Consider the following 24867-nt stretch of genomic DNA (forward strand, 5'->3'; position numbering starts at 1 on the left):
ATTCGCCCTCTTGATTCTTTGATCGCTGTCTTCGGCTGACATGTTGCCATGGCGTTTCCCAGGTGACACGAACGACTGCCGCAAGGCAGAGTCTGCCTGGACAAAGATGCAGGAGGAGAACGTGATCCCTCGTGAGAGGACCCTTCGCCTACTGGCTGGCATTCTCAAACGCAATGGCCAGGAGGTGCCCTTTGGGGTGCCTGAGGTAAAATCACACATGTGTCCCAACTTTGGTTACTTTTGGTTAAGGTTAGGGCTGGGTAGGGGATAAGGTCGTCTTTGGTGGGATTAGGGTTTTGCCCATAGAAATGAATGGAGAGTCCCCACAAAGATATGAATACGAATGTGTATGTAAGGGGGAGTCCTACCATTTATTGTAGAGTTTAGATCCCCCTTGAGGGGGGGATGATTAATATGATAATGGTGGCTCCCCCCATGTCACCACGCTCCCTACATCCTTTAGCTTCTCCTACCCACAGAGCACAGATCACTATCTGGTGCTTTAAATCCCTGTCAAGTGCGATATTGGATTTTGATATGATCATGGGGGAATCTGGAGTTTAGTGGAATTAAACAGCCCCGTAGCCCATCTAATTCAGGCATGCTAAGTGGGGCCTGGTTTTTGGGGCCCCTCCCACATAGCTGATACTTTTATGTCCTAAAGTTAGTAAATTATATAAATAAATGTCCCCCTCTTCCCTTTGTCACGGGTTTATTTATTGACTTCCAACTGTTTCAGTGACTAAACAGTGTTTGGGTATGTTTGGCGTGTGCAGGCTTGGTACGTGGATGTCGAGACGGTGCCCCAGCAGGAAGAAACGTCAAAGGTCCCGCCCCTTGTGGTGAAAAGCAAGGGGTCAGCTCAGAGCGGCAGCTCGCCAGTGAAGGGTTTGGCTGCTGAGTACCAGGCTCGCCTCACAAAGCTGTGCAAGGCCAAGGATGGCAGTGCAGAAGGTATGCGGCCCCGGTGCATCGTGGTCTTTGTAGTTCAGACACCCATCGACAAGTCCTCAACCTATAGCACTGCCAGCTGGCTCTGCTGCTTGATTGTTGCAGGTGCAGATATTTATTAAGTCCCCCTACCCTTTAGCCAACACCCACGTCCCTGTTTCATCCCCCATCCCAGCTAGGTGCATGTCTTCCCCTAACCCGCTCCAGCCGTCTGACGGTTGGCGCTAATGCCAATGTGCCAGGTCTCACTCCCTGTATCTTCTCTCCTGCTGGTCCTCCATGGGCACAGACCTGCTTTGTTTGGATGGCTTTGCATGCCGTTGGCGGCTGCCACAGAGTCTGGTGGCAGATGTTTTTCTCACCCGAGATCCGACTGAGAGACGGATTATTTCTTGTTTAATAGGCTTAGAACCAGAATGGAGTTTATCAAAAGGTGACCAACCGGTATGATGTTGGTTCTTACCACACAGGGCCGCAGTTTGGCCTCTCGCAGCCAGACGCTGTGCTTTCCCTGCAGTGGCACCTCCTCTTATCCCTGTGCCGTCCCTCTCTCCCCAGAGGTCTACACGCTGGTGAAGGAGGCAGACGGGAAGGGCGTGGCCCTCCGAGAGCCTGCCTACCTGACGGCCATCCGCTCGCTGCTGGCGAAAGGCTGTTTGACGGAGGCCCTGGAGGTTCGAGACATGTGAGTGTCTTTCTGAGAAGCCGTGGTATTCTTTTGCACATTGGTCCTTTCTGATGACAATGTTCCAGAAGACTCTAAGAATGGATAGAGTGTATGTGAGCTACAGTCTATCTGTCCGTGTCTTGTGTATTTTTACTTGCTGAACTCTCACGTCTCATGTCTTCCTGCGCTCCACCAGTCCAGATACTAATGTTATTTTCTTTGTCGCCCTGTTCTTCTTAAACAATCAAGGCCGTTTACATCGTCCTCCTCAGTTCTCATTGCTGGGGGGTGGATCGGCCGTGATTTAATCATGCTGTAGGATTACAGAGTTGCCTGGGCAGCAGTAATAGTGGGGGCATCATTTGACCCGCTCTCACGTTTGAGATGGTGAAATGTGGGACTAGGGGGGGGGCACTTGGGCTTGCACTGCATCACAACTGAGCAATGAGGCTCTAACAGAGAGATTAAGGGGATTGGGGAGATTGGCCGGGGGGGGGAGGCCTAAAGAATTTCAGTGTCCCCCTAAAGCCCCCCTGGAGTGCAGGACATGAGAGGTTGTTCTGTGGGGTGGGGGGTGAGGAGGATTTTCTTGGGACCGACTAGAGTAATTCTGACCCTACGGTCCCCCCGGCAATCCGCTGAACGGCAGTGGGCCGGTCACCGTGGCGATAAGGATGAAGAGGAGCCGTCGATGCTCAATTGAACAGCCGGATTAATCTGCCCGGATCCTGTTTAAAAGAACCGAGGAGAAAAATACTTGGATTGAGCTTTAATGGCGTAGAAATTTTTTAAAAAGTGGTCATATATATTTTTTTTTTTGCCCCCACCTATTTTAAAAAGATTGAGCACAGTAGAGAAAGGGATTGTTCATCACAGGATTGTTAATATCCTATCAATCTCGTGTGAAACCCTGGAAAATCCGTTTTTAATATCTGTATTGATTGCCTTGACTTGGTCTTGTGGTCGTCCATCACTGGCTCACTGCTACCCCTCCCACTGCTACCCCCCCCCCCCCCCCCCCCCCCAGAGCTGCTAGGCACCTGCAGGACTTTATGCTGTGCGACACCTCCAACAGCCTCCTGATCACCACGCAGGTGAAGCGCGGCAAAGTCGGGGGTGAGTTGGCTCCGCCCCCTTCCACCCCAATGCCCCACCCCTGAGATCTGCTGCCCCGCCCTTTGGCCATATTTAACACTGCGCTCCCATCTACAGTCTGTGAAACGTCTGTATCTTTGTCAGGAACAGTAATGTTAGTTTAATATTATTAGTTAATATGGGCTGTGTGAGAGGTGCCTTGATGTGAATTGAAGGTGGGAGCAGCTCACAGTCGCCGGTAAAGATGCCCCTCAGTCCTCCTGAGGTTGCTTGCTGATTAGCGGCCTGGTGCTGTGGATTTATGAGTGAGTGGCCCCCTCTCCCCCACCCCCCAGATGCTCAGGCCACCCTCAGGGAGATGCTGCAGGCCCACCAGGTTCCCCAGCAGCTGTCCCTGACGCGCCTGGTGCAGGCTCTCTCCGGCAGCGGGGACGTGGAGGCCGTGAGGGAAGTAGAGGCCCTGACCAAGCAGCTGAGCTCCACCATCCACCTGTCCAAGATGCTCTTCATCAACAACATCGCCCTGGCGCACATCAAGAAGTAAGCGTCTTCTGACACCGGTACCGGTGGTGGCTGGGCCAGTCGAACAAGCTGGGGGCACAAATTGTTCCTATAAAAGAACACCCCTTTAGGTGGAATAATGCTGCGTGATTGGGGTGACGCTCTGGTGTGAATAATTTAAGGCTGGACCTCTTTAACACAGTACCGCTATTCGGGATCCGCACGCCCAATCAGCTCGGCTCAGCCGTGTCATTCGCTTAGGCCGATGCACCGTGTCTGGGCTACTGCGCCGCCGCCTCCTGCATGGTCTCTGGGTCGCTGAACCTGTAATGTCCCCTCCCCCGCAGCGGAAACCTCCAGACAGCAGTGGAGGGACTTGAGGCCGTGTACGTCCCCGCTACAGAGGCCCAAGAAGACAGCCAGCCGACCAACATCTCCTACATATTCCGTAAAGTGATAGAGGAGAAGAACGAGGAGGCTTTGGATAAGTGTAAGGGGGTGACGGCCACTCAGCCTTGGCCCTGCAGTGGCTTGTGGGATATGTGCAGACAGATGGGAGTAACCATGACAGTGAATGACAGGCTGTCTGAGCAGCTGTTTCTGCTTTCAGTGAGCGCCATGGCGGAGAGGCTGGCCAATCAGTTTGCTTCCTACTGGCCAGTCACCAGCCTGTTCCTGACCAACGTGGAGCTGGACCGGATCGACGAGGCCCGTTTCCAGCTGCAGGTAACTGGATGGCTGCTGTGGGAGCCTCAGCCCTTCTCTCCACTTTTAAGCAGTTCAGGGTCTGGTCTGCGAGCTTCTACTTCATACCCCTGTGTCAAGAGCAAGGAGGGAGGGGGCGGAGATCAGGATGTCCAAGTCTGTCTGGGCTGCTGCTTCGGAGCATTAGGTCTCCTTACTTTTCCAGGAAACTCTCAAGGTTGCCTCATTTCTGGAAAGTTCTTGAAGTAGGGAAGCAATTTTAAGGTTAAAAACATCCTCCTGTCTGTCTTTTGTCTGGCGGGATATCCATTATGACTCGGAAAAGCTTCTGACAGTAATTCAGAGGGTCTGATTAAGTACTTGAGAGACTCTGAGCGGAACTGGCGCTAACTGGATCCCTCAAGGCCGGGCTGTCGGTCTTTAGCAGACCTGCTAGAGCTTTTAAAGCGAACGCGGGGCAGCCGCTTGGGGCAGCGCCGGTGACTCCGGGGTGCCGCCAGGGATCCGGGGCCGCCAGGGATTCTGGGAGCGGCCGGGTCCGGCTCCAATGCACAGGCCCATTTAATAGGCCCTGGGGGCCTGTTTTTTGGAGGGGAGGGGGGCTCACAAAACAAAATGACATCACTAGTTGGGGAAAGTGCCCTCATTCCCTGCCTGGGGCGTGTCGCCGGAGTGTATAACAGACACGGGGAGGGGTCCCCGGACTCCACAAGGTATGGGCTGTTTTTCGCGCTGCCCAAAGACGCCTCTCTCTCTCCAGGGATCAGACACTTGACTTGAGTTTTTTTTTTTGTTCTAAACGCTAATGGCATGTAATCATTTTATTATCCTCGCAACGGGGCTGTCAAATGTCGGACTCGCCACCTCCATCGCTGCCTCTCACATCTTAATCCAGGCTCTCCTTCTCTCACATTCTCTCCCTGTCTGCTTGTCATTGCCCCCCCCCCCCCCCCACCCCACAGGCTGTTGGGTCGTTCTTCTAGGCGATCGGGTCCCCTGTCCTCATCGATGCTTGGTGCTGCTGATATTTAACTAACAGCCGGGAAAAAGGGCAGATATGAAAAGGGGGAAGGTGTGAGTGAAAAGGCTTTCAGACTGAGCAGGGAGATGGGAATCGCGCCTTTTGTGTGAATAAGTGCAGATAATTATACTTTAAAGAGAACAGGCGCTGTACGTTTAATTTTTATATAGAAATGAGCGGTTATCTGGCGGGAAACTTATGAACTGTGTAATTAACCTTCAGCTGTAGAGGAGACTTCAGCGTTCCAGGAGACATAAAGGACGGGCCTCGCGGTTCAGACGCGAGAGCACACACACACACGCATATGCGGACCCTCTGATTTGCGATTAAAAGGTAGCCAGCTGATACAGAGCGTGTGTGTGTGTCGTGTGTGTCTGTGTGTGTGTGTGTGTAGAAGACGGGTCCATATCCCGCTAAGCTAAATCACCCAATGCTAGTCAATGAGAGGATCCACAACTATGAGTTATAATCCTATGTTTCAAATGCACAACAGTGAAGCTAATGTCTTATGTTGTCCTCATATGCTTCCCATAGCGCGTCCCTGCCATTGCAGAGCAGAAGGGTGTACTGACCACCTTCGTCACCAGGATGTCGCTGAAAAACGGCCACGTAAGACCATGATCAACCACGCCCCGCGCCACCCCTTGCACGTAACTCCCACTCCGTATCGCCAACTGAGTCTGTCTTCTCCACCTTAGGCACAGAAGATCCGAAACCTGGTGGATCTCCTTCCGGACATTCTGGAGAAGGAGGTTGTCTGCAGTTACCTAATGAAATGCTATAGTAAGCCCCGCCCCCCACCACCATCACGATCCAATTTGCCACTTTTTTTTTTTTATTTTTTAAATTGAGATCATTTCACCCGGTGGCTGATGTGATTTCACACGGTGTTTTCTGGTGAATGTTAATATTACTTATGATTAGTTAGGTGGCTCCAATGACAACGGCCAGGCTGACGCGTCGTGAACGGGCAGTTTTAAAAGTTCAGGAGAATCGGAGTCCCCCGATCGACTCCCGGGGTGGGGGTTGTGGAAGAGTGCCTGTTGAGCCCATTCTCTGCCGTCCAAAGCCCAACACGCTAAAGTACTTAGCCTTTTCTTTGTAGCGTTTCCATGATTATTTCATGCCCTGCTTTTGGGGAGCCCCCCAGCCACTGATGTGTTACATTGGGGTTTTATACGTACCGTTTCACCCACCGCTCTTTCCCACCCCTACAGCCAGGGAGAAGGACTTGGCCGCGGCCAGGGAGCTGTATGCTCGCATGCAGACGGAGGGGACGCACGTGGATGAGCTGACCCTCAAGAGGCTCGCCGTCTTGTACAAGGAGGCTGGGGAGCCCATCCCGTTTGAGGAGCCCCTTGTAAGTCCCCCCCCCCCCCAGAAGAAAGTGCTCTGTTGAACCTGTTTTCAGCTTCCACATACATCTCCTCGCTTCTCCAACTCACACACCTCTTGCTGAGTGTCCCACATCCTGCTGAGCTAACTCCCTGACCCCCTGCCCCTCTTGCTCATCACCGCCCCCTGCTGGTTGGAGTATGCCCCACCTACCGAGAAGGGTTGTCGGCTCTGCACGGTGCATTGATCTGGGGGTCGCGTCCGTGCCACCCCCCTAATGTGGCCCCTGAGTGGAGATGGCCCATTGTGGGGAGTGATTAACTGGTGATTCGCTGCCTTAGTTGGCCCCCTACCAGGGCAAGGTGTGCATCGCACAGTGTTCCTGGAACAAGGGGGGGGGGGTTCTAAGGTTAATAGGGCCCTCCAAATTGGGCTGAATAATACCTTGGAAGAACCAGGCTGAGCAGATCGACAGGGCGCAGGAAGGGTGATGTGGACATTGTGGGGGTGAGCTTGCTGTTCATTCTGTGGGATGAAACTGTTTCAGAGAGACCCTCTGCTCTCCCGAACTCACACCTTCTGCTTAATACCTCTTGGGGGGGGGGGGGTGGATTGGATTGGATGTCATCAGCAGCCTCCTATGGACCATCTACCAGTTTATCAGCTTTAATTACTCCTTTAATGGACACCAGTGTACATGGTAATCTTCGAGCATCTCCGCTTCAAAGGCTCACTTATCCGCAAATACCCCTTTGACTCGATACCCCAGGGTCGACCAAAACAAGTCGATTGTGCCGCTCGTGTTTCAGTGTGGCCCTGGAGATAAAACGCTGGCTCGTGATTGGTTCACCGGCTAATGAGGTATTGGACATAGCCTGAGCACAGGGTGCCCATGCCGATCCGGGTGCTGTGTGGGTTGAGTAACTTTCGGTCGTCCTTCTGCTCTTTGCAGGAGTCCTTCAGCTTTTACGCTCAGAAGCTGAAGTCCCAGCGGCAGAAGCGGGATGAGGAGGAGTGACCAGTACCCCCCCCCCCCCCATCTGTTATTTTCACCCTGTTCTGTTATGCTTCTTTTTTAACATAAACTGTGCCAGCAGTATGTGAAACTGTGGAAAATCGAATGATATTAAACTCTGTGAGCCCCCAAATGATTCTGCTGTACAAAAGTATTTATGGTTGTCAATAAACACCGGTGATAAAAAAGTGATTGGCTTCACATCTCTCCGCACCCCATCTGTCAAGCGGCTAGTGCGGGTCGGGCTCTGTGTCTCTTCTGAGCTGTGTGGTGCTTCTGCGCAGGCTGTAAGTTAGGAAGGTCTCCTTACCTAAAAAGCACTTTTCCTGCTGTACTTCTATTGACGTATGCAGAAAACCTGCCTTGTAAAACCAGCGATGTAACAAAGAGCTGGCTGGTTGTCTGTGTCGCTAACGCATGCACCGTAGCTCCTGTAGACGTACCTTTCTTTTGGCTCAGCAGACCGGTGTAACGATGCTAATTGGGGGCTCTCCTCCTGTCCAGTCGAGCTTCATGCCTTTAGAAAACATGTCCATTCTAACATGGCAAGGTTCATTTTCTGGACATCTGAGCCCGATTTCCACTAAATAAACCGTTGGTTGAAGTGAGAGAACATTTGGTCTGGGTTAATTGTACAAATCATCTTTTCTGTGTGGTGTCTACACATTTATTCTCACCACGTTCCTCCTCTCGCACTCTGACCTGCATATATCTCTGCATCTGTAATGGATCTGAGTTGCTCATGTGAGGCACAAACTGTAAATGGATTTCAAAAGATTTATTTTAAGAAATTTATCACTGACTAATCCACTGAACATTTGCACCAGTGCAAAAAAATTCACTCAGAATATAAGCTTTTCAAGACCAGCTTCTTCTGACATTCATGTTTATAATCTTTGCAAATAATATAAAATCAAGCTTTGAAAAGGAGACCACAAGTTGCTTGCAGATGTAAACTGGACAAAACATTTGTCAAAAAAAACTCATTTGTGTCTTTTTTCTGCGGGGCTGAAACTGCAGTGCTTTGCTGCCCTCCAGTGGCAGGCTGTGGTTCTGCAGATGGTAGGCCTAATGATCGAATTGGGGAATCGGACCCCAGAACACAATGATCTTCACCAATCCTGGCTGGACTTCTGTTTGATGAACTTCAGAGACAGGTAGTAGAGCAACATGAAGACGATGCAAACCGCTATGAGTACGAGGTAGCACGAGTACAGAGGGTACTGATTCATTTCCATGGCTTCTACCACCTGTCAAACAGAATGTTGAGAGATTATTACAAAAAAATGTGTTTTCAGTACATGTACATGGTGTTTTCAGTAGAGAAGCAATGGGGGGCTGACTTACTAATATCCCATCGATGTTTAAGGTGTAATTTCCCATGGTGATTGGGTACTTGAGTCCTCGAAACTGGACCTGCAGCATTCCCTCAAACCCCCAGCGCATGAAGGAGATGTAGGAGAACCAAGAGGCCACTGGAGGGCAGACACGAGCGTTGTGATGTTTACTGATAGACAATCTTAATTTTAAATGGTTATTTAGACCATTATGCATTTTTAAAGTGACTGATTATTTTTACAATAATGATCTTCCCCATTAGTGTGTGAGACTAAATGATGTTGCCGTATCCAACTTGACCATGTGACCATCCATGACCAACCACATCCATGTGGTAGATGGTGGGTCTGTGCTGGGGAAGGCGGGACTCACCCAGCCACATGTTGCCCAGGCTGATGACGAAGCCGCCCGTGAGGTAGAAGACGGTGAAGAGCGAATTGCCCATGAAGGCCGAGGTCTGCAGCGTGGGCAGGGCCGCCGCCACGAAGAGCGCCATGGAGCGGCTGCAGTACACCACCAGCCAGGTGAGCAGGAAGTTCAGCAGGAAGCGGTCCGGCGCCCCGTTCAGACCCGCCAGCCAGTAGATAGGTACTCCGTACACCAGCGTGAAGACACAGTGCTCAGGAAGCTCCCCCAAGACCTGCACATGGCACCGCGGGAGTAATCGGACGCAGGTACTGCTTATATTCCTTGATCGGCGGCATGAGTAACCACAGGGACGCTAATCTGCTATCACCTTGTTGATGCTGGTCTCCAGCTGGAAGGTCACGGGGCCCCCATTTCTCTGATTGGTCTATGTGTGTGTCCATTTTTCAGGACCCTAAATCAGCCTCCAAGGGTGTTTCTCAATACCAAGAATGCAAAGATTGGCAAAACTGGTCTTGCTAACTTGCCTCTCAAGAACGAACTTGGGACGCAATGCATCATGGGATTGTTCTCGTTTGGACGTAGATGCAGTCGATGTATCCTTGATATTTGGGGCGGGGCAAGAACGACATGCAGGGATTTTTTTACCATCCTCTGTAGTTCTGTCCTTGAGTATCGTAGCTGGTCTTTGGCAATGGATGATGACGTAAATCGGGTACATGAGAACACCAGTATGGTCAAGTACGCATATTGAGAAGCACTTCAAGAGATGGAGGAAATGGCCAGCGCCTGTGTCGACTGGCCTGCTTCTTTATAAGCACTTTTCTTCTACTTCTATGCTGCTAAAAGTCCAGGCATGGATCTCTACTGACACCCAGTGGTAAAAGTGTGTTGGTGTTTTTTTATTGTTATTTTTGACTTCATAATGGGATTAACATGGTACCTTGGCAAAGAAGTATGATGTAACTGAGTACATTCCATCTTCAAGCTCGTGGTACAGCATCGCTCTTTCGGAGTGACCTGAGGGAATTAGACAAAGGCAGTCCAAAGCTCTTCCGGAGCTCTCACAGAATGACGTCATATTATTAAAATTACAGCACTTGTGAGAATTTAATTCAGCCTTGTCAATTTTGGAATAACAGTGTTGTTGCCAGGAGACTTGGGGCGACACTCACACTTGGCGATGACGTCCAGCACCACCGCAAAGGGAGTTAGCGCCCCCATCATGTAAAGGAGGGCCACGGTGTCCTGCACAGACAGGCGTGACTCTCCCGCTCCGAAGTACAAAAAGCCAATGAGCAGGGACATCAGAAGGGCCTCCAGCCCATGCACCAGCAGGGTGACCAGGTCCCGGAAGTCATTGTATACCTGCCTCCTGAGGTGTGAGGGAAACCTGGCATCATCGATGGGTGGAAACCAATCTGAAGGTGAATGAAGATATGAAACAGTGCCCCCTAGAGGTTGTACCTCAGCAGGGTGGTGAACTGATGCCAGCGGCCGGGCAGGCGGTCCTTCTGATTGGACACGGCGATCACCTGCTCCTGGGGTGTCGAGGAGAGCTTGCTGCTGTAGGACAAGGATCAGCAGAAAGGCGTTTGACCAGATGCCCGAGGGAGGTAGGGTAGTTCAGGGAGGGAATCTGGGGTGGGGGCATCTGGGGTGTTCGTACCTGGGGGGCTCGATGGCAGCACTGGCCTCCTCACCCTTCCACATAAAGTCTGTAGTCCCCTTCACCTTCTCCACAAATTGGGCAGCCAGCACCCTAGCCCGCTCCAGACACTCCACCTCACGCTCTGGGCTACGCCGGTCAATACTGATCAGGTCCACTAGAGGGCGCAGTGTGAAGGCCTAGACTTAGCTGCCTTCTGAAGCCAAATTGATAATCATCTGGTGATGGCACAGACCTACCGTAGAAGTCGGAGGGGTTGCAGTAGCGGGGGCAGGGGTGGCCCAGGGTGGTGAAGTAGGGCACCATGTCACGGGCAGGGCCAAAATACACCGCTGAGCCGGAGGAGAGCAGCACCACCAGGTCGAAGAGCTGGAAGATGTCCGAGCGTGGCTGGTGGACCGAGAGCAGCACCAGCCGGTTCCCCCGGGCGAGACGTGACAGAGTGATCACCAGGTTGTGTGCTGTGAAGCTGTCCAGACCTGAGGTGGGCTCATCCAGGATAAGGATGCCTGGGGAAATGGATCACAGTACAAATGAGGGCACCTACAGGAAGCTGAAAGTCACATGACACAGGTAGTACAGTTACTGCTACTAGTACTGTACGGCAGCAGTGAAACTCACTTGCAATGCAAATTTGAAGACTCTAATAGACCACGTTAACATAATCACATGCTCATATGTATGAGAGAGCTGCTTTTTAATGTTAAGTCAGCCAGAGGAACCTGCATGCTAAGCCCCCAGTAAACACTTTGTGATTTGTTATTGTCACATGTTATTGGTGGTGTCTCCATAGGACCCGCCCCTTTCATTCACTCTTGTCACATGTTATTGGTGGTGCCTCAATAGGACCCGCCCCTTTCATTCACTCTTGTCACATGTTATTGGTGGTGCCTCCATAGGACCCGCCCCTTTCATTCACTCTTGTCACATGTTATTGGTGGTGCCTCCAATGGACCCGCCCCTTTCATTCACTCTTGCCACATACTATTGGTGGTGCCTCCATAGGACCCGCCCCTTCCCTTTCTGGATCCTGTCTGCTCCTAACCTCTCCAACACACCTGGGTTCCACAGCAGCTGCACGGCAATGCTGACCCGCCGCCTCTCTCCTCCGGACACGCCTCGCACGTACTCGTTGCCAACCCTGGTGTTGGAGCACTGCCGCAGACGCAACTCCGCGATCACGTCGTCCACCTGTACGGGTAGAAGGGGCTGCGGTCACAAGCTTGTGCACTGTGTCACCCGACCCCAGGGATTGCTTCTATTCCGGGTGATGCGGAGAGGGGGGGATTTCACACATCACATGACCAGTGAAAGTAATAACAGAATGTATCATCCATTCTTGGATCCTGTCTATTTCTCAGCTATCAAAATTAAAGCAAAGCAAATAAGTTTAGTTTGATATGATTTGGAATGTTCAGTCACCAGTTCAATCCAGGCTAATTAATAAATTAAGGAATGGAAAAAGCAGCCCTGCGAGCGAACCTTGAGTAGTATTGGCCTTGTCTATGTGATGGTTGTATCAGCCGATTTGACTGACTGATATATCGGCTCTTCCTCCCAGTTCCACCCACCCGCTGGTCTCGCTGGGCCTGGGTGAAGTGCGTGGGCAGCCGCAGCTTGGCCACGAAGGCCAGCGTCTCGCGCACGGTGAGGTGGGGCAGCAGGCGGTCGTCCTGCCGCACGTGGGCGATGCTCTTCTGCACCAGCTGGGGGGTGCTGGGCCGGCCGTTGACCAGCACCTGGCCTGACTTCACGGTGCCGCCCTGATCCCGGCATGTGACAATGTCCAGCAGCGAGGTTTTCCCACAGCCTGAGAGACACACACCAAACTGGTGTCATTCTTAAATTCAGTTTACATGTTACGTAATTAACTGCAGTTTATATATATATATCTTTTCTGAAATAATCTGATATTCCTCAGGTTATTGTATTAATAGAAAAATACACTTTTGTGTTTTAAAAGCCTGCCCCCTGCAGCTGACAGGTGGGACTGCACACCTGAGCTGCCGATGACGGCCAGCATTTGGCCGCTGTGGACACGGAGGTTGAGGCCCTCGATGGCCATCTGCTTGCTGCACTGCATCTCCCAGGGCATCTTGAACTCAGACAGCTTCTCGTACCACGGTATCTGTGCTGCCGTGTCCACCTATCAGGGTACACACACACACACACACACACACACACACTGTTATCTGTAGTGCCCAGTGACATGGTTATGTGTGAATACAGACAGGATTAATCCATCAAAGAGAAAATGAGCAGCTAAGAAGATTGCAAGATGTCTCAGGCCAGGTGGGGCTGACAGTTTGGTTCAAAGGGAATGAAAATAGACTACCGGTAGGTTTTTACCTCATAGTGCAGGTTCCTGACCTCGAGCTCATTACGGCGCCCTCCATAGGTGAAGTACAGGCTGCTGTCTTCCTCCGCGGACGAAAACAGCTGATCCTGTGGGTTCTGAGTACAAGCAGGAAGACACTCCTCACTATAATTTGCATTGCTTCTTTACTTAATGGGTCTAATTTGGTTACAGCGCCCTCTTCTGTCAATAGAGATAATAAAGTATAATTGCTCATTAGGAGGAGCTGTTTACCTAATTAAAGATCCCGTTGTAGTTTGACACTCAGCTGATCTCTGAAGGTCTCAGATGATTTATTTTGTTTTTCTTGTATTTCCAGGCGTCAGCAGATAAGTTACAATAATTTGTGTTGGCTACCAGTCAGAAGTTTTTGCACACACTGAGATTTTCTTCATTTGGATGAGACTCACTTGACATTTACTAAAAATACACTCAAAATTCTTTGCTAACAAATAAATTCACCACCGATTCACCATTTGAGTACCTTTACTAGCAAGAAAATGTCATATCTTTGATTCATCAAAAGTAATCTCAAAGTAACCTCCTCTAGCAGTTAAGTGAAATTTCTTCCTACAACGGACATCAAATATTGCTCTATTTAATGGGATGAATCAGATAACTAATGCATTTAAAGTCAAAGGACAGCCTAGAATGTGACTATGCCATCATCACACAACCAGTTAATAGGATGTCAGACACACACTGTTACATACTCTTTCCATGTTATAAAGGAAACTTGTTTTATTTGACCTATATTTTCACTTATAGTTCTTCACTCAGCATTCCAATGCTTAACAAGAATAAATAATCTGCAGTTTATGAAATAAATGGAAAAGTGTAAAAACCTGTGGTGTGCAGGGACTGGTAGTGGATCTGATACTTTAATTCAGCATCGGGGGGGGGGGGTCAGAAGACCTGTGTCATCTTCAGTTCCACTTAGACTTTACAGGTATAGCAAAAAATTTATACCATCACATCACATTCATCACTTCCATCAGAAATACATTCTGCACGTTAATTTAATCACTGAGCTTCTTACATCAGTCAAATCCAATAAACAGGCCAGTTAATCTGTGATTCACAGATCTAAACTGTATGTAGGGAATATGAAGGTAATATATGTAGGGAATAACCGACTTGAGATAATCAAATCAGCATTTATCGCTTTATCATTTTATCAGCTGCCTGCTCGGCGCTGAGTTTGGCGGTGAACACCCAGCTGGTCCAGGGTTCAGAGCAGAGCAGGGGTTATGTAATGTCAGAAGTTTTTAAGTCGAATGCACAATCATCCCGTAAACAATATCAACAATTTTCTCAGTACAGTAGAATAAACATGGGTATAGGTTGAGTTTGTCCGGTACGTTAGAGGGGGATATAAAGGAATCAGTGTATGAACGCAGACCGGACCAGGCAGAGTGCGTTTGTTTATGGTCTCTGTCCACGAGGCAGTAGGAATGTTGACTCACCTGCTGAGCGGGTCTTGTGTGGACGGGGTCCCTTCCTAATTCGAGGCTGCTCTCGGTCGCCATCGCTGCGCGCCGACTGTCTGGGGTCGCCGGGGTCACCTATCCGCACAGTCCTCGTGCTCTGTGATCTCCTGCCACTGCTCTGGTCTCCCCACTTCCCCAGGGTGCAGAATAAAAACCTCGCTCTCCACCCCCCTGGACGCAGCTGTCTGTATATGCCAGGGGGCCAAAGTTCTCTGATAAGGCTTGCCGGGTCTGCTGCACTGCACGGGGTCGGGCCGGCTTGGCTGTCGGCGCACGCCGTGGAGTGACCGCTGGATTGTAGCTCCGCGGTTGACGCCGGCCTGGGGGTGGACTTCACACACGCTGGACTGAGCTGACCGCAGCGGCCATGAACAGATCTTACTCCCTGTCTGGCGAGGGGAGGCGGGAGGATGGCGGTTATAAAGAGTCCTTTAAGTTTGTTCTGGAAACGGGTCCGCCGCTGACCCCGGTGCGTGTAGAGGAAGGCCGAGCCCCCTGCTGCCTGAGCGTAAGTCAGGTGTCCTACACTGTCAGGTAGGGGCAGCCGATCGCCTCTTGGCAGCTTACCATCCTACAGTGGGGGGGGGGAGGATGGTGTTGTAACTGCTGTTTGCTGTGAAGGATGACAATTCCTGCATGTAAACAGTACCGTCAGTGTTCTGATGCTGTAGGATCAAGCTGGAGTCGGTCATGTTTTATAAGCCTAGATCAGGGGTAGCAAACCTGATCCGTGGAGAGTCGCTGTGGGTCCGGGTTTTTGGGATGACCTCACAATCAGCCAATAATAAAGCAGTGGTTCTCAACTCCAGTGCTGGTTACCCACTGTTATTGGCTGATTGAGAGGTCATCCCAAAACCCCACATCCACACTTGACCCTCCACGGATCAGGTTCCCCACCTCTGGCCTAGATGAAGCTTCTCTTAGTGTCTTTCATTCTGTCCAGCTAGACACCTCCTATACACCTTTGTGCTCGTAAGACTGGCCCTGCAGTTTGTCCTGCCAATCCAGTGCTGTCAGTGAGCCGTGACTGGTGCATGTCAGCTGTGCTGTGACTCTTGGGAATCTTTGACATCAGAGCGTGGGTTTGTGCCTCGCAGCGAACGTCTAGGTCCATGGTGGGACCTGGCCTCCTACAAAAAGAAGTGGACCCGGCAGATCCTCAGAGATGTGTCCTTCCATGTGGAGAGCGGCCAGATCATGGGAATTCTGGGAAACTCCGGTGGGCACACTGGGATGGGTGGCGTTGCGATGATGGACTGGTGTGCACATGCCGTGCTTTTGGTGTAAATGTGTTACTGTCTCCATTGTGATTGTGCGTACGACAGGCTCAGGGAAAACCACCCTCCTGGATGTGATCTCCGGCCGGATTGGGAACACAGGGCACCTCCAGGGAGAGGTGCTGGTGAATGGCAGGAAGCTGAAGAGAGATCAGTTCCAGGACTGCTTCTCTTATGTGCTACAGGTATCTACCACATGCCTGACAATGACACCGACTTCCTTGTCATCGTGTCAAGGACGCAGAAAGAGATCACAGGCCTGGAGAAGAAAGTTGAGGAGGACGTCAAGGTGAACTTTGGCCTTGTACACTTCTCCTTGGCATGCGAAGGGAAGTGTGTTAAAGGCCTGGAATAGGGTTACCTGAGGTCAGGGGACGGGACAACCTGGACGCTCCAGGTTGACGGCTCAGAATAACGAGGGGAATTATCTGCAGGTACCGATAGGTCGCTCGTTATCTTCCCAGGGAGTGTTCAAGTGGATCCACAGCTTAATGAAACAGCAAAGGATAAACTGCTTTCATATAATCTCTAATTTAACTTCATCCCGTTGATAAAATCCACAGTAGTTGCCAGAACAGCTGACTAATCCAGCCGTTTAATAATCATCGTAAGCTCCGGGTGGAGTGGTGATAATGTATCCGTTGGGGTTCGTAAATCCGGGGAGATTCCAAGGGGCGGCAGAGTTAAAAGATGCGTTTAGATGCTTCGGGGGGGTGGGAGTGCTGGGGGAGACTTGGAGCATGGCGGCTTAATCTCCTGACATGGCAGAAACAGGGGAGCCAGGTCTTCACCCTTAATTTCATGATGCATCGTTAATGTTCACCTCTTTGAAGACAGCGAGCGTCCCAACAAACATGGCTGGCTGTAAAAATTAAATTTTGAGGAAACTATTTTGCATGGTATGCCAAAGAGTCTTTGTAGTTTAAATTATTCCCTCTCAAAAAATTGTTTTAGCTGTTTTATACAGGGAGGTTTTTTCCCCCCCTGACAACAGCATACATTTCATGCTTGCTAGCATTTTTCCCACAATCTTTCCCATATTAGCTGTTGCAGAATAAAACCTTGTTTGATCCTATAGCCGCTGGTTTGGTCTGAACCGGACGACATTGGGGTGTCTAGCTGCTCATTTGCACTGCTGTCTTTCTCCCTGTCAGAGTGACAACCTTCTCAGCTACCTAACGGTGGAGGAAACCCTGACCTTCACAGCGCAGCTTGCACTGAGGCAACACTCTGCGGATGCCATCCGCAAGAAGGTCAGCACAGATATCAGGATGTAGCATTATCAATATGCTAGACACTAGTATAGACAAACAAGGAGCATCCTCTAAACCAGGGGTGTCAAACTCCAGTCCTGGGGGGCCGGAGCCCTGTGTAGCTTAGTTCTTTCCTATTCTACCACAAATGATTCAGCTCAAGAGCTGTGCTGTAATTAGCACAAGGAGTTGAATCAGGTGTGTTAAATGAGGGTAAGCCAAAAACTGTGCAGGGCTCCGGCCCCCCAGGACTGGAGTTTGACACCCCTGCTCTAAGCCCTACCGTAGACATACTGTAATCTGTCTAGACAGGGGGTGTTTCTCAGTATGGATACTTGACTGTACTTGTGTTCCTGCATACCTGTTTTACGTCATCTTCCATTGCCGAAGACCAGTTCCAATACTCAAGAACAGAAATACAGAGGGTGGTAAAAATCGAGTACAGCAGTCTCAAAAAAGTGAAAAACAGCGGGAAAATTCTATCTGACAGAAAAGATGGAAACTCAGAATAAGGTAGTACAGTTATGGTATGCATCTTCTTCCTCCGCCATTGCAAGAACATGCAACGGATCATGGGATTGTTCTTGTCTGGAAAGGACGCACCTGATGCATCCTTGATATTTGGGGAGGAGTAAGACCAAAATCTGGGGATTTTTACTGTCCACTGATCTTGTGATCTTAGTATTGGGACTGGTCTTTGGCAGTGGAAGATGACGTAGAACAGGTATATGAGGACACAAGTACGGTGAAGTACACATTGAGATTCAGCCCATAAGTATGATCTTTGCTTTCTTGGTACACCTAGGGAGTATATCCTACCATAGATATATTACATAAACATAAATATATTTCATTAACATTGATAAAGTAGATAGTACCATAGATATCATGAAAGGACACAATATTCCAGGCACTGCCATAGATTATATACTCTGTAAAGCACCTCTGATCACAGGTGGTACAGTAGCACTGTAAAGCTGTTCATGTAGACTGTGAAATGTGAAGTACAATGAATGTGCAGATTGTTATTAGATTATTAATGTCATTTTTCATAGTGGTTCTGGGAGAGATGGAGGAGGCAAGTAGGAGGGTGGAATGACCTCTGACCTCCTGACCTGCAGGTGGGGGCAGTGATGGCGGAGCTTAGCCTGAGCCATGTGGCCCATAGCGTCATTGGGGGGCGAATCTTTCCCGGGATCTCGGGTGGGGAGAGGAGGCGGGTCTCCATTGCGAGCCAGCTGCTGCAGGACCCTAGTAAGTGAGAGGCCTCGTGACACATACACACACGTGCACGCGCACACACACGCACGTGCACAAGCACACGCACACGCACACGCACACACACACACACACACTGATGGCTATTCCAGCATTGTCAAGTCTGTGCTCACACGCACATGCACACATGTGTCATCCTCTTGTACATACATGCCATACTGAAGACATACAGATGCTGTAGCACCACCTTCCTCCACCCTTGGCAGCAGGCGCCCGCTGACTCCCAGCCCCAGAAGGCACAGAAATGCTCCTTCGTTCTGCCCAACGAGAAGGAGGGGGGAGATGGGGGCCTGGGAACTGGGAACTGGGCGGAGGCAGTATGTGTGAGGAGGAGCAGGTTATAATGGACTGAGGATTAGACAGCGTCCCTCTGAGAGGCCCCCGGACTGGGCACCGTTACAGGGCTCACCCCGATTAGACGGGCAATTTGCAGGAATGCTGAAGTCTGCTGTGACAAGGACCTCCAATCCACTGGCTTATCCAATCAAGCAAGACATTTATTAATTAGAAATTACAATTAATTCCTTTCTTAATCACTTCCTCACTTAATAAAAAAATTAATTGTTCTAATTGCAGAATTTCAAAAAGTTGTCAGCCTCCTTATCGTAATGAGTGCTGAGCCTGTTCTCCAGAGAGGGCAGACACTCTACTAATGTCAAGCTGCTTTTGAAAACTTTTCTTACTTCAAAGTTCTCCTCATAACCCCCCCCCCAGAGATCATCCTGTTGGATGAGCCAACCACAGGTCTGGACAGCATGACGGCCAATCAGATAGTGGTCCTTCTGGCTGAGCTGGCCAAGAGGGACCGTATCGTCATAGTAACCATCCACCAGCCCCGTTCCGAGCTCTTTAAGGTGAGTCTTTTTGGGCCTGCTTCTCATCTGTTTCTTATATTTTGCTTTATATTATGTATCACTTTTCATATTTGTATGTTGTCCAGAAATGTAGACAGTCCCTTTTAGAGTATTAATTGTGTTCTATCAAACTGTACTCTTAGTGTAAAGAGTATGTCACAGCTGTACAGTGAGTCTGATTGTCTTGTATGGTGACCATGCCTTCAGTTAGAAGTGACCAAAACCTGTTCATAACGCAGGTGTTCAGCAGGATAGCCATCATGAGCCTGGGGGAGCTGGTGTTCTGCGGGCAGCCAGAAGAGATGGTCGATTTCTTCAGTGACTGTGGATATGAGTGTCCCGAGTACTGCAACCCCTTTGACATCTACGGTTTGTCCCTTGCCATTTCACACACACACACACACACACACACACATGTAGGGTAAACATATCCTTATGGGGACCGCTCATTCATTTCAATGGGAAAAATGCTAACGCTAACTATGACAACCTTAACCCCTACCCTGCCCTAACCATAACCATAAGTAACCAAACAAAATACAAGAGTTTTTGCATTTTTAGTTTTTTCATAGCAGTCACCGTTTTTTATAAAATAGAGTTTTCCCTTATGGGGACCAGGAAACCGGTCCCCATAAGGGAAAAAAAACGGATATTAATCACGTTATGGGGACATTGTGTCCCCATAAGGATAGGTAAACCCACTCGCACACACACGCACACACGCACACACGCACACACACACCACTGCCTCTCATCATTTGGACTAGACTTGCATCTGTGAAGAAAGTGAGCATGCTCAGAAGAATGTACCAATGATATGGAGTGTGATGTGAGCATGCTCAGAAGAATGTACCAATGATATGGAGTGTGATGTGAGCATGCTCAGAAGAATGTACCAATGATATGGAGTGTGACGTGAGCATGCTCAGAAGAATGTACCAATGATATGGAGTGTGATGTGAGCATGCTCAGAAGAATGTACCAATGATATGGAGTGTGATGTGAGCATGCTCAGAAGAATGTACCAATGATATGGAGTGTGATGTGAGCATGCTCAGAAGAATGTACCAATGATATGGACTGTGATGTGAGCATGCTCATTAGAATTTACCAATAACATGGTCTGTGTTTGAAATGTCCATGTGTCACTCCCTCACTCACTATACAGTGTTCACTACAGACAGCAGTTGATTTCCTTTGGGCGCTAGGTGAATGTTACGCTGCTACATAATTATACGCCGGATTTTCGTAATTGCTGTCTCTGTCGCATAAACAAACACCAGAACATGGATACCAATGCGGCAATTTTTGGATAAGTACACCTTGTAATTTACAATTACAATGTTGAAATAAAAATAAAACAAAACTTTACAACACAAATCTGTGCCACAGAACTTTATTTATAGCATGTACTGTATCCAACGTAAGCATGATGGGGACTGCAGCTGTCACTATGGTATTTTATACTAATCTGTATTAATTGTGAAATAATGTCAAATATATTAAAATAGCCTGGTTTCACCCTCAGTGGATCTGACATCAGTGGACACACGATGCAGTGAGAGAGAGGCCAGCACCTACAGCCGGATGCATGATATCGCCTCGACCTACCAGCGCTCCAGCATCTACCAGCGCATGGTGGGCTGCATGCAGCAGAGCTGCCAGGTGGCCAACAAACCCAGCATTCCCTTCAAGAGCAAGCAGTCGCCCAGCGGACTGGCCAAGCTCGCGGTTCTCTTCAGGTGACCTTGTCATTTCCAGATGGTCCATCTCCGTCCCTGGAACAGTTTGGGTCTCAGCAACTGTAAATCATCCAGAACATTTTCTATATTCTGGACTTAAGAACATTATTTTATTCAATGATGACATATAGACTTAATATACTACTTAGTACATAGAGATCAATAGAGGCAGCTGTTAGTATTCATAGTGTAACAGAACCTGGAATAAACTGTGATACAAAAGTGAAAAATCAAGTACAGACACAACAGTGATACAAGACAGTGCTTAAGACTTTAGAAGGAAGACGTCGGGGCCGTAGCCTGGTAGTTTATTATATATGTCAGTTAGCTTTATCCCAGCATGTTTGTGAAAGTGTATGTATGAAATCAGGTTCTCAGTGAGGTGAAAGGTCACATGGTGAAGGCAGCCAATAAGCTTCAGTAAATTGTGAATTATGAGCTGTTCTCCTCTGGCCTACATCTGGTTCCTCGGGTCAGCCTTATGTCCCCGCCATGTCCCTGTAGGAGGACAGTGAGGAACCTGGCAAGAGACCGGATGGGGGTTCTGATGCGCCTGTCCCAGAACCTCATTTATGGGCTCTTCGTGGCCTTCTTTGTCATGAAGCTGGACACCAACATCAAGAAGGGCGCAGTGCAGGACCGAATCGGCGTCATCTACCAGTCCATGGGCGCATCGCCCTACACGGGCATGCTTAATGCCGTGGCTTTGTGTAAGTCCTGTGAGGGAGTGTCAGGTGACGAACCCTCAGGGGACCAATGGGAGCCACCATCCATAACCACGCCCACCTAGACCAGTATTTCTCAAACCCCCAGATGCTCCATGTTTCTGCTCCCTCCCAACTCCTAAGGAACTGGGAGTGAGCAGAAGCGTGGACTATCTGGGGTCCCACAAGGAATGGTTTGAGAAACACTGACCTAGACGGATAGTACTAATAGATAGTACTGCCTATTATCATTGGCTTGACATAATTCCTTTCGCCTTTCCTACACAAACAGCACCATAGAGTTCTACCAGGCTGATTATCATTTTTATTACTTAAGCTTCTGCTACCTGAGCAGTAAGATAATTGGAATGAAACCCAGTTCTCTGAGCTGGGGCTATAAAAGGGGTATTTATTGAAAATGTCAAGGCTGTAGGATGATGATCTTGAGCACGTGGATGTGTAACACCCATTATACCACCACTCTGGGGTGGACAGGAGTGCCAGGTCAAACGTTTTCCCTAATTAGAGTATTGAATTGTCTGGTCTTTGCCTGCACCACATATAAATATAATTCAGAAAACTTTAAAGTCGGGTTTATTCAGCACATTGTCTGTGTTATTTTCTGGCCAGTCGTACAGTCTATTCATAATAGGAAGGGGTCTGATGACAGATTGAGCGTCAGAGAGTTCACGTCTAGGAGTGTTTACAGGTGAACCACTGATGTGGGTAACTATTGACAAACGAGTTTGCTGTTACGGAATGGCGGCATGAAAGATTGTTCCCTGCTACCTTTAGTTCCTGCTCTGAGGGCCATCAGCGACCAGGAGAGCAGAGATGGCCTCTATCAGAAGTGGCAGATGTTCCTGGCCTACATCCTCCACATCCTGCCTTTCAGCATCATCAGTGTCATCATCTTCTCCTCCTTCCTCTACTGGTGGGCCTCTTACTGCACTCCTACCCAGAGCTCTGTTACTAGAGCTCTTATATTGCAGGTGCAGGGACCACCGTGTGTGTTCATGATGCAGTGATCCCTGTATATTATTAGCAATATTGTACATCCAGATTGCTGCTATGTTTTGAGAAAACAGTGTTTTCCTGAATTAAGGTGAAATTCCACCCAAAATATGCTTATTATTTAATAGATGCTTTCTTTAGTATTCATAGGAATTTCTGAAATGATATTTAGGAATGGTTTCTTTAGTCAGCTGTCCATATGCTGGTCCAAGTAGTTTTTGGAATTTCAGTTCACTGAGTGTTTAGACTGGACGTGGGACACTGACCTCCATGTGTGTGTGCTTCAGGACAGTGGGGATGCACCCCGACGCCATGAGATTCCTCTGCTTCAGCGCCGTGATCTTGGTGCCCCATATAGTGGGTGAACTCCTTACCTTGGTGCTCCTGGGGGTGGTCCAGGACCCCAACATGGTGAACAGTGGGGTGGCTCTACTCAACATTGCCGGTATCCTGCTGGGCTCTGGGTTCCTCAGGTGAGCTCACACCCAGCATGCAATTCTGTAACAATGAAAATCAGCCACATACTGATGAAGTCCTGGGAGAGGCCCCATTGGATGATGACGTTTGTGACCTGTTATTGGTTACTTTGGTCTCTGTGACGACTGTCCTTCTGGTTCCGTCTCCAGGAGCAGCCAGGAGATGCCCACCGTGCTGCAGTGGCTCAGCTACCTCACCTTCCAGAAGTACGGCTGTGAGCTCCTCATTGTTACCGAATTCCACGATCTGAACTTCACCTGCGGTAGGCTGCTGTCCAACCTCCTTTGGTCCTGAGCCACGACAATCCTCTCCTGTGCTGTGTTCATTGCATAAATGCCTTCAGATGAGGGAACAGTGCGACCGACTTTTGGTCTCACTCTAAAATGTTAAAGCAATGGCTGTGGTCATGATCAACCTCAAGATTTCCAGCAGAACTCACACATTTGTTACGTGAGAATAATACTGGGTCAGTGTGCAACTTCTGATGCTTCCCAGACTGCTGTATGGTCAAGAAAAAACTGTGGGATAAAAACAGAATTCCAATCATCTCGTTGAGTGACCGGGATGGGTGGGTTACATCTGGGCACACATACATAGTCAAATCTTGAAAGGATGGAATGTAAGAATGATTGTTATAATAATTTTACAATAATAAAGATTAGCATTTTAAATAATACTAACACTGTGGTAGTTTCACAAAAAAACACCAAAAAAACAAGTGATCCATATAAAAAACGAGTTTGTCTGATATAGGACCGCAACTGTCGTAAGATGTAGGTTTCATCCTCGCATTCTGCATGCACAGCGCATTGGCCTCTGTAACGCGTGGATTATTCATAACGAAAGCTAAGGATGTGCTCTTGATTAATAACTTTTTTTTCGGGGGGGGGGGTGCAGGTTTGCTGATATCGAAAGGACACGTCCCCCCTTTCCCTATTTCCGACGCACCTGAGTGTATCTGTGTCCCGTTGCCCTGCAGGAATCCCTGACGAGATCCCGGGGAACATCCCAGACCCATGCAAACTGTTCAACGGGGAAATTATCATTGACCAGGGCTACCCAGGTGCCCTCTCCCGCTACACTCAGGACTTCCTGCTGCTCTACGCCTTTCTGCCTGCCCTCGTGCTGCTTGGGGTTCTCAGCTTCAAGGCTCGGGACCACCTCATTCGCCGCTGACAGTGTGTGAGTGTGTGTGTGAGTGGGGAGGATCCCCGCAGTTTAATTTTAAATTACATCATTATTTATGTCCATTGGAGGGACCTCAGATATCTGAATGTTTGTTTTCAACACAGCAGCACAGGTAAAGCAACATGAATATTTTAATAAACATATTCCATGATGAATATAGGTATAAAAACAGAATGTTTAGCCAGAGTCTTTCTGTGTGTCTTTAACAAGCAATTTTATGAGGCATCTTATCTTATTTTAATTGTACCTGCTTATATTAAATGCACTGTACAAAACTTCACAGAAATATCTTTCGCCAAAACGCTTTGAATAATGTTTCCATAGCAGTTTTTTAAAAAATGAGATATTTGATGTACCACATAAGGAATGTGTGCTTTGTGTGCTTTAGAAGTATTAAGGTAAATCTTGTAAACAGTATCAAAATATTTTCAAAGGATTAACACGCAGTCAACATTTGTGAACATTGGCTGAATCTCAATATGCGTTCTTTACCATACTTGTGCCCTCGTGTACCCGTTTTACGTCATCTTCCATTGCTGAAGACCAGTTGCAATACTAAGATCACAAGATC

General features: G+C 48.9%; 3 protein-coding genes across 5 annotated transcripts in view; 2 read left to right on the plus strand and 1 right to left on the minus strand.

Annotated features, from left to right (window-relative positions):
- Positions 1 to 7482, plus strand: part of lrpprc (leucine-rich pentatricopeptide repeat containing) — a 34409-nt gene extending 26927 nt beyond the window's left edge. For both annotated transcript variants that reach the window (XM_072709724.1, XM_023804377.2), the window contains exons 28-38: positions 63 to 205; positions 777 to 954; positions 1510 to 1636; positions 2646 to 2734; positions 3049 to 3253; positions 3562 to 3704; positions 3825 to 3940; positions 5475 to 5549; positions 5639 to 5723; positions 6158 to 6300; positions 7228 to 7482. In XM_072709724.1, coding sequence (XP_072565825.1) covers positions 63 to 205; positions 777 to 954; positions 1510 to 1636; positions 2646 to 2734; positions 3049 to 3253; positions 3562 to 3704; positions 3825 to 3940; positions 5475 to 5549; positions 5639 to 5723; positions 6158 to 6300; positions 7228 to 7293 — 1370 coding nt within the window. In that variant the 3' untranslated portion in view covers positions 7294 to 7482. The remainder of the gene's footprint in view (positions 1 to 62; positions 206 to 776; positions 955 to 1509; positions 1637 to 2645; positions 2735 to 3048; positions 3254 to 3561; positions 3705 to 3824; positions 3941 to 5474; positions 5550 to 5638; positions 5724 to 6157; positions 6301 to 7227) is intronic.
- A 637-nt stretch (positions 7483 to 8119) lies between these two features.
- On the minus strand, positions 8120 to 14666 carry abcg8 (ATP-binding cassette, sub-family G (WHITE), member 8). Of its 2 annotated transcripts, none has more exons than XM_072709725.1 (13): positions 14486 to 14666; positions 13013 to 13117; positions 12662 to 12809; positions 12235 to 12473; positions 11722 to 11854; positions 10903 to 11172; positions 10664 to 10820; positions 10462 to 10557; positions 10170 to 10369; positions 9938 to 10014; positions 9001 to 9268; positions 8638 to 8765; positions 8120 to 8540 (listed from the first exon to the last, which is right to left on the minus strand). In XM_072709725.1, the coding sequence occupies exons 1-13, from the start codon at positions 14546 to 14548 to the stop codon at positions 8403 to 8405; spliced, it is 2022 nt and encodes a 673-aa protein (XP_072565826.1). In that variant the 5' UTR covers positions 14549 to 14666; the 3' UTR covers positions 8120 to 8402. The 2 variants fall into 2 exon arrangements, with proteins under 2 accessions (XP_072565826.1, XP_023660053.2); XM_023804285.2 differs by having other exon boundaries at positions 10462 to 10560.
- abcg5 (ATP-binding cassette, sub-family G (WHITE), member 5) lies at positions 14603 to 24846 on the plus strand. The gene is made up of 13 exons (XM_023804282.2): positions 14603 to 15043; positions 15607 to 15728; positions 15835 to 15971; positions 16941 to 17039; positions 18161 to 18293; positions 19032 to 19171; positions 19411 to 19540; positions 20700 to 20913; positions 21418 to 21623; positions 22413 to 22551; positions 22919 to 23104; positions 23258 to 23370; positions 24088 to 24846. Exons 1-13 carry the CDS (start codon positions 14877 to 14879, stop codon positions 24282 to 24284), a joined length of 1983 nt encoding a protein of 660 aa, XP_023660050.1. The 5' UTR covers positions 14603 to 14876; the 3' UTR covers positions 24285 to 24846.
- Positions 24847 to 24867: the final 21 nt, after the last annotated feature.

The sequence above is a fragment of the Paramormyrops kingsleyae genome, chromosome 3 (genome assembly GCF_048594095.1).
Source record: "Paramormyrops kingsleyae isolate MSU_618 chromosome 3, PKINGS_0.4, whole genome shotgun sequence".
In the NCBI taxonomy this organism is placed as follows: domain Eukaryota; kingdom Metazoa; phylum Chordata; class Actinopteri; order Osteoglossiformes; family Mormyridae; genus Paramormyrops; species Paramormyrops kingsleyae.